The sequence below is a fragment of the Mycteria americana genome, chromosome 7, assembly GCF_035582795.1.
Source record: "Mycteria americana isolate JAX WOST 10 ecotype Jacksonville Zoo and Gardens chromosome 7, USCA_MyAme_1.0, whole genome shotgun sequence".
NCBI classification, from domain to species: Eukaryota; Metazoa; Chordata; class Aves; order Ciconiiformes; family Ciconiidae; genus Mycteria; species Mycteria americana.
Window position 1 is genome coordinate 53,060,275 of NC_134371.1, and position 12,120 is coordinate 53,072,394.

The 12,120-nt window shown below is 37.3% G+C and overlaps 1 protein-coding gene across 1 annotated transcript in view; it reads right to left on the reverse strand.

Annotated features, from left to right (window-relative positions):
• HS2ST1 (heparan sulfate 2-O-sulfotransferase 1) overlaps positions 1-12,120 on the reverse strand; it is an 83,432-nt gene that overhangs the window by 17,848 nt on the left and 53,464 nt on the right. Inside the window, exon 2 of the mRNA XM_075508453.1 lies at positions 2,957-3,195. Within this exon, the coding sequence (XP_075364568.1) occupies positions 2,957-3,195 (239 nt within the window). The remainder of the gene's footprint in view (positions 1-2,956; positions 3,196-12,120) is intronic.

The window sequence follows — 12,120 nt, forward strand, 5'->3', positions numbered from 1 at the left end:
AGCCATTGAAACCTTCACCAGCCGAAGAAGGAAGTACTACTAAAGTCAGTACGAGTGTGCTATCCGCTGAGAGGCCACTGTTTTAGAACACATTTGGAAGCAAGATTGTGTATTTTCAGGTTGTTCTTTTGAGAAAAATGGAGAGAGAAACTGTGGGAGAAAAAAGAAGGAGGAACAGAAAACAGCAAGCTGCAGTAGTGAAACGCTGGATAATTGTACCATGGCTTTTCTGTGTTCATAACAGTACAGAGAACATGTTCTCATAACCCTTCTTCTAATAATATATCAATAATACATGCTGCAAGATAGAACAGTAATTTCATTTTAAATGTTTTAGATGACAATTTCACCATGTAACAAAAAAGCTAAAGTTTGTGTGGCTGGTATGCCATCCAACTAGCCATAACACAGGCATACTTGTATGGACAAAAAGTATCAGTACTGCAACATGCAAGCAACAAATAAAATCCAACCAAACAGCTACTTTAATTTAATGAAAGCAAGTGTTTTTGTTACAGACCACACAGGTCAGAAACGCAACGTGGGCAACATGGCACGGCTTGCTGCAAGGAAAAGGCCCAACCTGTGGAAAGAGGGGCAATTCCCAGGATCCTGCTGTCAGAGAAGCTGCAAAAGAAAGGCGGGCTGCTGGGACAAGTTCCATCTGAAACTAAAATGGATGTGTTAGGGACTCTTATCGGATTATCTCAGATCAGATACAGATTATATTTGGAGTGGACTTTAAATAGTTGGGTTGTTTTTTTTTTTTCCAGATTGCATTCAAGAAGTAAAGGTTTCACATATGGGCAGAAAAATTAAAATCTGTTACAGAACTAGAATAGTTTGGAAAAAGTACAGCAGAAAGTGTGTAACAGAGGGCTTACAAATTTACATCAGGCCCAAGACAATCTTCACCTTGCTTAGGGAGGTTTGTTTTAGCAAACAGTATCACCGATAAAATAATTTTCCCTCTATGATGTATTTATGTATTTTACGACTGGTGCATATACCCCTAATGCACTCAAGTCAGCTATACTGATGAAGGCGGCACGTGAATATGTCATGCACATCCAAGCCCACAAAGAGTAAACCTACATCAGCTACTACTCAGCACCCTTACCATCTCCAGATTTGTGTTGTATGACTTACAATGGCAAATTGTCATCTTGATACGCTAAAGATAAAAAATTATTTTTTCTTCTTTGAACAACTATGCAATATATAAAGTTTTTCATTGTCAGCATCTCCCAATTAATGGCCACTAAAGAAGCAGAGTATCAATTGGCTACTTAAACAACATAATTTACCACCTTGGACAATAGCATAGGATCACGTCAATGTAGGACTGCTAGTATTGTATACATGCCCAGCATTGATGGATTTTCATTTTTCAGTAGCTAATTATTAGAGGGAAAATGAGGAGGAGAGGTTCTCTTAGACAAAACCAAGCCAGTAAAGAACAAATTTGATTTAAATGAAATTCAATCAAAATCAGAAATTTAAGGCAAGGTTGCCTATGTTTAATTTATACCATCAATGACTAACTCTCCTATCCTTCAGGACAGACCACAATTCAAAGAGACACCTTGACAGAAAGAGAATCTGTGTTTGGAAGTGCAACACTAAGTATGACTGACTTGAGCAGGATTTTAATTAACAGATACAGGCTTATTAAATCTTTTGAAAAATCACTCTGCTGTTGGTGCATAGGTCTTTGGTACTTGTTCTACGCAGTGGACAGGACTATAGGGATGGCTACCAGATTTACTCTTAGTAATCTCCGTAATCACGTACGACAATATCACCTTCATATTTAGGAGAAGATTTCACAACAGCAAAAACCCAACAGTAACACAACGCGACTATCACAAAACAGGTTCCCAGTCCCACCCCAAGTACACTCTGTGTTCCCTGCACCGAGATCCCTACCGCAATCTTTCTCCCACGTACAGAGAAAAGTGGGGGGCCCGTTACCACCTGCTTCCCCTCGCCCCACTCCAGCAGCTGTGCTGAGCTGCTTCTGCCTGTAGGCAAGCACTTAAAGGAGCTGGAAGCCTCAGTGCTGACATGCTGCAATGCAGAACAGCTCCTGCCTCTACTGCATATCAACTTAAGATGATCAGCGTGCAACCGGTAGGACATACCCGAGAGTTTGGAAACATCTGTTTTACAGACAGGGATGATGACATAGTGATCTTTCAGACCTCTGACCTTGGTTGCTTGCATGTGCACTCATGACAAGCAAAGAAATATTATTTTAAAAACTAAAGCAAAAAACTACTCCCTCACCACACCCCACCCCAAGAAAAACAGAGCATTGATCCTCCATCATCTTTTTTCAATATTCATCATTTGATGCAGTGGTAGCCATGGCCATTTCTAGCCTGGGACTATGCTGATTTTAGTGAGAGCTTTAAGTGGGTGCAAAGTGACCCATCCTTTGGAGTGCAAACTACTTACAACCAGTTCTTTCTACCTGTTTTTTTAATCACCTGTGAGACCTGACCAGACCTAGTACCCAAGACAGAAGTATAGCCCTGACAGCACGGCACACTGCCTGCACTACTCGGAGAGGAAAGCACATAAGACTGCATTCACTGCAGATGGAGATGACAGGCAAATATTATTACACAGCCAAAAGGGAGACAGTTGACAATACAATAAACTTTTAGAGTTGTAACAACAAAGGTCATTTCTGCCCTAGCTGTATCCCTTTTTAGCTTTGTTTTTGTCCAATAAACAGATACTTACCACTTCCAGTAGCCCAGCAAAAAACTATTATTTAATAAATAATATTAATTCTCTACAAAGAAAATATAAACACATTAGAATTCATTTATATTGGAAAATGTGACATAAAAGCCAATTCCATCAGACCATATAAGTTTGCAATAGCAAAAAAGTTTTCTATACTTTCCCCTTGTTTAATAAAGACACCCCAAATGCAGTAGCTTACCTGATCTTGCAGAGACATAACAGGATTATTTTTGGTTGTATTGATATGTAGAACATGATACTTGTTCTTCGCACAAAGATCATAGGCAATATTTGTGAAGGATGTGCTGGCAGTCTTAGGTACTCTGTTGTAAATAATCACCACATCATCTTCTTCATCCAGTGTCACGTCTTGTCGGGGGCCATCTACTGTATGACGTTGTTCTATTTCTCTGACTTCATGTCTTGCAATAGCCCTTTCTGTTAAGGATGACAAATACAATATTTCCATCTAAATATCACCAATTTTTAAGTTCAAACCATAGAATGCAAATAACTTGGTGAAAAGCAATAACTCCTCAGCAATAAAGGAAACACTTGCTGTCATATGTATTTCTGACAGATCTGAAGCAAAACTTAATCTATAAAACATATGAATGATAAAAGGTGAGTTAGTCTGACACAGAACACGAAGACTAGAAAACAATATACTTAGGGAACACATACTGTATTCTATGACTTATGCTAATGTTACATTATGTTATGTATATGTAATATATATGCTTATGTGACATTATGTTATGTTTAGAGCCATTGTCTCTAAAGAAAAATGTCTATAAAGCGCTATCAAAATGGTGACATCCCCAAAATATCCCAAATAATTTCTATAAAACAACTATTTAAAAATTATAGTAAAAGGAATAATTCAAGCAATTTGGAGAATATGAATTTTCTGAAAAAAACTAGAAATACTAACACTAGAGATTTAGTCAATTAACTGTGTAGAGGCACTGGAATTCAGATGAAACCATTGTTTTGTTATTTCAATTGATAAAAGCCCAAGCGTAAAGCATTACAATAAATGGGTTTGCAAAAATTCAATTAGATTTATTAATTTCAAGTTTGACAAGAACAGAAGCAAGAGGTGCTTACGAAACAGTTAACATTAAGGTGAAGAGTGATCTCCGAGTACTGAAATACATCAAATACATCAAAAAGAAAGAAACATGGAAAAGCAAGCTACGAACATGACATTTTGCCAAGGTGAGTACATGGCAAATAAACCATTTTTCCTTTTATACAAAGGGCAATACTCTGAGTAATTGAACTCTGCTTCAAGTGCTAAAAGCTTATTTGGAAAATAAAACCCACAGTACTACAGCTTTTTTTTTTTTTTTTCTGCTGCTGAATATCAAATACTTTGTGCTGAGTCAGACACAGCTTTGTTCTGTTCTAGATAAGTATATAGTTTAATACGATTTGTAATACAGATGTCAAAGCATCTTTTCCAATTCATTTATTGTGATATTGCCTTTAATAATGTATTCAAAGAAAGCTGCGTTGGCCAACAGTGCAAGCTGAAGTCAGTACCGCAATAGCAACCTGTAATTCTCTGTATTATGTTCTTACACAGGGTATATAGCTCTTTCTGGATGACACGCTTTAAAAGCAGCAGCTCTTGGCCTTTACTTCCCCTGCTTGCTGTAACCCAGCTCCTTCTATTCTCTTTCACCACATCTCTTTAATTATAACATAAAATCACTTTTAAAGCAGAATCATTAAGCTGTGAACACCACTAGCCTGTAATTCCACATAAATTGTCTTCAACCACAAACTTCCATCTGTCTGAAATGCTTCAAACCTTAAACTCACTCACTCTCTCATATGCTCGTATCTCACACCCCATAACGAAGTTACATCAGTATGAAAATGTTTGTAGAAAATGCTTATTGAGTATATCTCAATTTTCCACATGACATCTGTTGCTCCCCACTACATCAGTCACAGTTTTTGCTCCTTCCTTTCTCATTTGCTACCTCTCCCATCACTGCTGGCAAACATCCTCTTTTGGAAAGAGACGAGGCAACAGACTCAGGTTTCATCTATCCGAAGATGGCTACAACAAAAAGGCACTGGCAACTCTCCCCTTCCTGCCAGTAGCAGATCAGAGGAAGCATTTGGTAGGGGACATAGTTAACCACATGGCTGCGGCTGCCCAAGGCTACACAGATACTGAATACCACCTAGAGAGGCTGAAATGAAACACATTTAATTTGTATTTTCTACACCAGAGTAGTAGATCTCAGCTAGATTTGAATCATAACTGCACAGAACTCCAGGGCTGATGAGGCTGGCTGGTGCGGAGGGAAGCTTCCCCCATTACGTGTAAGAAGTAGACATTTGTGAGAAACAGACATGATTTGCAAGAAGAGTGATGAGAAGTGTTCCTCTAATGAGGTATTTGAAACCATGATGATTCAAGAATTAACGTGATAAGTGCACTTTAAAGGCTATATGTAAGATATAAAAGATGTATTATTAGATGCAATTAGCAGAAAGGCTACTGCATACAATCACCTTCAGCGTTGTATGGTGAGAGGGGAAAGCGAGGGCCCGTGCAAGGAGGAGAACCTTCACAAGTATGAAGTACACAGGCAGTTGCGTTATCAAAGAATAAGGAGGCTTTAAACTTCAAATTAAAATGAAAACTAATCTTTCTGATGAAGAACTGAAATCACCTTTTTGAAATAACTGCAATAGTTAAAAACCAAAAGCTGTGATGAAGTGCAGGATATAAACTGCTGAAGTGCCAGGGAAGCTAAAGCTAGTGGTGAGCAGCAGATGAAGCACCTGAAAGTGTCTAACCTGGTCAGCCATCCTAATGGCCTATTTCATTGTAGTCTATTAATAGGACAACAAGGAAAATTGCAAGTTTTGTAAAAGCACACAGTTTTTTCCCAGTCACGAACACTTTGCGGTTTTTCCTGTGAAGTCAGGAAACTTTTTTGTTACTTTTTGAAAATTCAGTTTAACTGTTAAATGGCATGTGATTTGATCCATATGAATTTTATTTATTTATTTATTGGGGGAGAGGGAGGAGGTCCAGTAATGGTAACACGCAACTCTGACTAGTCTTTGGGATAACTATGTTGATCAGGAGTTAGAGAATTTGAGGAGTTGATGAGCATAAATCACCCTGGAAGTAAAAGTCCTATAATGGTTGAAAAATGAACATTGTTCATGTGATTTTAAAAGTACAGTAGAAAATGCAACGTATGCTTTGATGACTTTTTACATGTGGAAGATGGGGAGGAAGATGATGTTAGGTATTTATTAAATATATTTCGTTTAGCAAAAATCTCCTTAGATGACAGCCCTGCAAATTTAACTTTGATTATAAGAACTTATCTACGTAAGGTTGGATTGGTTTCACTGAAATCAATTAAAAAAAAATAAAAAATCAGGTTAGGTCATTTCTTTCCTGTCAGAGATCCTGTGGACAAAATTATGTCCTACAGTCTCATTGCTTTCATTGCATTCTATTTAAACTTGATTGTGTAAGAAAAACATCTAGGCAAAATTATTAAGAGCCAATTGTCTGGGTTATGACTGTCCACACTGAGTTTTACACTAATTAACTATATCAATTAAAAAAAGCTAAGCAGCATTTAAGGAAGTGGTACTTTGAATACAAGACAGTTTTTCATAGTAATATAATACATGATAATTTTAAGGCATAAAATATTCTGTCTCACACTTTTTTATTAATGCCTGTTTAGGTTCACTGTAATGAATAATATAATTACTATACAGTTGGGAAAAATGCTGTTCTGTCATCTGCAGTTGTGCTACGTGCAAACTTTCCTCAGCTGCAAGGACAGTTTGCACACAGGCAGTACCACGTATGATCAGCATAATAAAGATTGCTACACTGGTTATTACCAGCAGATGAATTATTTGCAGAAAGGCTTCAGTAGGCAGAAGTAGTTGTTTTGTAAACAACAGAACAAGCTTATTTTCTCACCCATTTGTCTACGTTCTTTGAAATCCTCCTTTATCCCATTTCTTCAACTGCCAGCATCTTCCCATGACTTACATTTCTTGAGCCACCATCTTGTAGCAAAAAAACCAGGAAATACCACAGCTAGCAACAAGTTGATTTGCCAGTCAGATGCTACCAGAAAATAACATATAATGGGCAAGTTACGTCTTCTCCTTCAGCAGAAGCACTAATAGCAGCATTTGATCTGTATGCCACCACTGATTGTGGAAAAATTTGAAATTATTTATCTTCAAGATCGCTGCCCTTGCAAGTCAAAGCAGTTTATCCACTTGGAGAGAAATGGACAGAGCAAGTTTGATTGCTTAGCCCTATTTTGTTAGGGTCTCAACTAATAAAATCACCTGTGACAATGCACTAGACGCATACATACCTATAAAAACATTTGAAAACCCAACTGAACAATATTTACATAATTATAGAAACAAATCACCCAACTGAACAATATTTCGATAATTATAGAAACAAATCACTGTGATCATAAGCAGTTATTTATCTACATTCCTTGCACATTCAAACAGATGAATGTCTTAAATAAGACAAGTTTATTAGCATTTACTTCAAATCCAAGTGTTAACTGCATACAAAATATTATCTTCCCAAACAAAATAGAGTGGCATGGGTTTTAACAACTTAGAGGTTAACAAAACCAAATATTTCAAATTCCTTACATTTTTTGCAAAAGCACAAGAACCTCCTGGGATTTCTTAACAAGAAAATCTACCAAAACCAGAACCTCTTCTTTCCCCTATAGCTTAGCACTTACCACTCTTGATGAAGGATACGTTTTGAGCCTCGCTGACTGTCAAAGTCAAGTTAACTGAGTATCTGGAAGAATAATTCAGAGCATACCGTCCTACTTCCCCAAACTATGCTCTCTGTCCTCTATGTCTATTTTCCTTCTGTGTGTACCTACAGATATTATTTAGGCTCTCTCTTCAATATGTCTTCTGCGCCTGCCACGGTTCCTTGTGAAACCTCCCACTCAGATGAGGAAAGGCTCAGTCTTAAAATAAATTTTAGCTCAGCAGCCTTCAAGTGTTGCCCAACAGAAGAAAAAGATGTAGATTCAAACTTCACTCACGCTGAATTGATGCGAAGGAACTGGACAGCTAGTATTGATAGCACCATCCCTGAGGAAAGAGTTGCCAGGTATCTACAACACTGGATGCCACTTCAAACCACTAAGCAGGCTTCCTCCAGTTGGGAGCAATATTGAAGACAGCTGACCTGGTGTCTCAGCTTTCTTTCCACTGTGCTCCCAGGCCAATTAGGCAAGCAGCTGGTAGCCTCAGGCACTGAACAGCTCCTCAAGCTGTTTCCCTGCCCAAAAGCTGCGTTAAACACGATTGGCCTAAATACTGAACCCGGAGCAGGACCAAAAACCTACTCACTATTGACTCCATTCTCCTCTGATGGAGAATGAAAACTGAATAGAAGCTTAAAAAGTAACCATAATTATGTAGCAAAGTTAATGTCCTGATTCATTTTCAAATTATATACACCCACCATATACACGTAGCCTTCATCCTTCACTGAAATGCAGCCTCCTCTGGGAGCTGTTTAGCAGCATACTACTTCTAAACCAGAGCAGTGCTGCTGTATGTGGATATCCGTACTTTGGGGATGGAGAGGAGGAGGGAAAGAGTCAATGGTGCTATGACAATTTATGGCCATGGAGGATTTGTGTCACTATACCCAATTAAAACTACAGGAAAAATGCAGATTGAATTAATAAAAAACACCTGAAATTACATTTGTTCAAGATACCAGTATTAACACAAAAACTCTTTCAAAGACCTTGAAGAATAACAAGTCTATCCTGCTCTAGTTTTAAGTCTTACTAACAGCAGAGCTACTACATTGGTTCTTTAGCAACTTAATGACTTAAATACCAACGTGTATTTTGGGCAAGCCTTTGGTTTCTCCTACTTTCTCTTCCTCTGTAAAAGTATTCCATGAGGCCTGCTGTCTCGTTATTGCTGATTAATGAATATTTACTACTTTCAACGGCAATTCTGGGTGAGCCATTGCGGAGGGGGGTCAGTAAAGTGCAGCAAACTCTTCTGGCTTCGGTAATTACAGTGCTCTGAAAACCAGTTTGGGGGACTTCAGATTCTCTCAAGTGTGACTCCTTACAACTATCTCTAAGTGACCATCCTTAAAACTGTAATTAACTATTCTGATCCCCATTAGCAGAGGTAAATATAGATATTACAATCACCATTAAAAAACAAGGAAAGCAAAATGCTTGCTATTTGATAACAGTACTAACTGCTAGTCTTGCAAAGTGCCTCTGCTTATCACAGCTGAGTGACTTTCCACTGGTAAAGCAAATACAACTTCAGCGTGAAACAACACAACACGGGCACACTTACCCCCATCTTACCACATTTTTATTAAGAAAAATAATAAAAGAATTGCTAAGAAACAAAACTGCAATTTGAGTTAAGTTTTTTCAGTCACCAGTGAAACCTGATGCTAGCGAGAACATTGGTACTCAAGCAGCAGACCACTGCCCTTAGACAGAGACTAGATGGTCCTATTGCGTTCCCCCCCCCCAATCATTTCACATCTTCATAAATTCTGGTTAACAAAGATACTGTTCCAGGAACCACACTTGTAGAAATCACTGCTAATGCCATATGCAATAGCCATTATTTATTCTAGTTAAAAACCAGTAACTCAGGCATTTTTGCTTTCTTCTTTTCTTATTTATCTGTGCAGCTCAGAACAACTTACCTAATTAAAAACATTGTAAGCCTTAAGATATTTTAGCTATTTGCATTTTAGACAAAAGAGACTGTTGGTCTCATTTGCAAATCTAGCTATCTTTAATCAGCCTACGAAATATCTACTAAAACCTTTAATTTAACGTTTGTCTTTAAAAAATCCTCAAATTCCAGGACAGTCTCGGCATATATGTGCTCTGAGCCCAGTTCTGAACTACAGCAAGTGAAGATCATGTGCAAAGCACATACAAGGACAGAAACAGAGCACAAAACTTAAAATAATATCAGAAAAGTTATTTTAATTTCTTTCAGTCAGGACAACAAACCCCATCTTTTCCTTCCCCTTCTAAAAATTCAGTTGCCTTAGTGTCAAGAGATTCTAATGAATAATTTTAGAAATTTCATTCCAGCTTGTTTTTTTCCAGTAAGGCATGAAAAGAAACAGGTATAAAAGATCTTCTGTAATAAAAATCAGTAGTTTAGTGAACAATTAAAACTCGCTAACATGGTCAAAACATTTTCTTTAATAGTGGTTAATGCATTTTCAGAATAGAAGGAAAAAGAACAGTCTAGAGAGAAGAGAATTGTTTTCACACTTCAACAAATGCACATTGGAACCGGTTAAAAGCAAAAATAACCCCCCAAAACCCCCCAACACAGACCAGCAAGGAGCCACCTCCAGCTAGGCACTGAGATAGTTAACTAAAATCTAATGCAGCAGCTGTCTGAAAATTAGAAGTAGTGATGCTGAAAAACCTGCTACAGTTTCATTAGCATTTGATACTTGTCATTTAATTTCAAGATAGCATTTTTGCCAGGGCTTTATTTTGAACATGTAAGTAGAAGCATATTGATTAGTGTGTGATATTGTTAAGGGTTTGATATTAAACTAAAAAATAAAAATGTTTACCCAACAGTAAAATCACTATCCCACATACACATCCAAGCTGGTTTTAATATCAGAGCCTGCATTTCTCATTTTTCTGCAAATTTTCTTAGTCCATCAACTGCATTTGTAAGGAAGAGAGTAATTAAAGATTAAGCTCTGACCAAGTGTTTCCTTTATCTTTTTTTTTTTTTTAAACTACAGTTAACATACAGCCTTACACATTGTTCTTCCAGCATGCCATTGGGCAGAATATTTTAATGAAATGTGGCCCTTTTTGATACAAGACCAGACATACCATGCATGTACTATAAAGTCAATCTGTGTTTTAGTTACATAATACATAGGACAGGTAAGGGCCTACATCTCAAGTTGCCCCAGGAAGGGCAAAACTAAACAAAAACCCACAAAAAGTCACAGACCAGATAAATTGCATTGATAGATCAGAGCTTGGTTAACCCAACAAGCATGGTTACTCCCAGAAAAAAATATGGCTTATAGCAGACATTTTTGTGTAATAACACCCAATAGAACAGAAATAGGAGGTTTCATTCCACCAAATATGACATTTTGAAAGATTTGTAAATGCCCGGAAAGAAAAGGTGCATACTAAAAGCACATCTTCCGCTTTAACTGTAACATCACTACTATGACTCCTGAATATTGCAAATAATACTAATTAAAGTTACATAAAAATTTACAGAAACATTTTGGGCAACATGGTGTAATAGTAAGATTTAAAAATAAGCATATGTCAAACAGCTCCACAAGCTCTCTAAGTTCAGACTGAACTGTTTTGCTTGACACAAGTGTTAAATTCAAGTTAATGAATTAGCATGAGAGCAAACACAATAGACACATTTATCTTGTTTTCCTCCCAGTCACTTGCAATTTCAGGTTTCTTTAGGACAAGGAAACTTGAATAACAGATAGCTGTAAAGAGAAGGATGTAATCACACAAGGATAAGGTTTGTGGCTTTTCAGAACCCCAAAACTTGTCAGTAAACTGTTATGAAGCACTGTGACTACAATAACGACAATGAAAAATACTTGCAAATCAAGGATTTGTTCTCTAAATAATAAACCACAGCTGAGTATGTAACAGCAGGGCTTGCTCTTATTTATAGTGCCTTAATATTGTAATGCAGGTCTTCAGTGTTAGCAAGAAAAGTTAATGGAAACGTTTTATACATGGATACAGTTGTCACAAGCGTTCCACTATACAAATGTGCATGTCACTCCTTCAAGCAAAATCCAATTCAAATAATGAAAGAAAGCAAGATCAATACAGATCATCTGACTCCATTTAGTAAGGCAGCCTGGAGACTGTTTTGTTATTTTTCTACAAGCTTTCTCCAGACATATAATCATTTAGTTTTTCTAAAAGGGTACTGGCTAGCATAAAAGCAAAAAGGATCACTAAACTGTCTTAAAATCATTGAAAGACCTATATGTATGGTCAATGCTGTATTACAGTAAGTCACCATCACATTTAATAAAACTAATTGGTACGATATACTGTTATTTCCAACATATTACACTTATACCCCAGCTTGTCTTCACGCTTCTGGGCTAAACTAACTAATCTGGAAAACAAACCACTGCCAGCTGGTCTAGAAGCCAAAAGAAGGAAAACCGCAAACAGCATTGCCTTCTGATCAGAATGGCAACTGACTTGGTTAAGGTAGATCTAAATCTTTTATTAGGAATCTTGGGAAGTTAGAGTA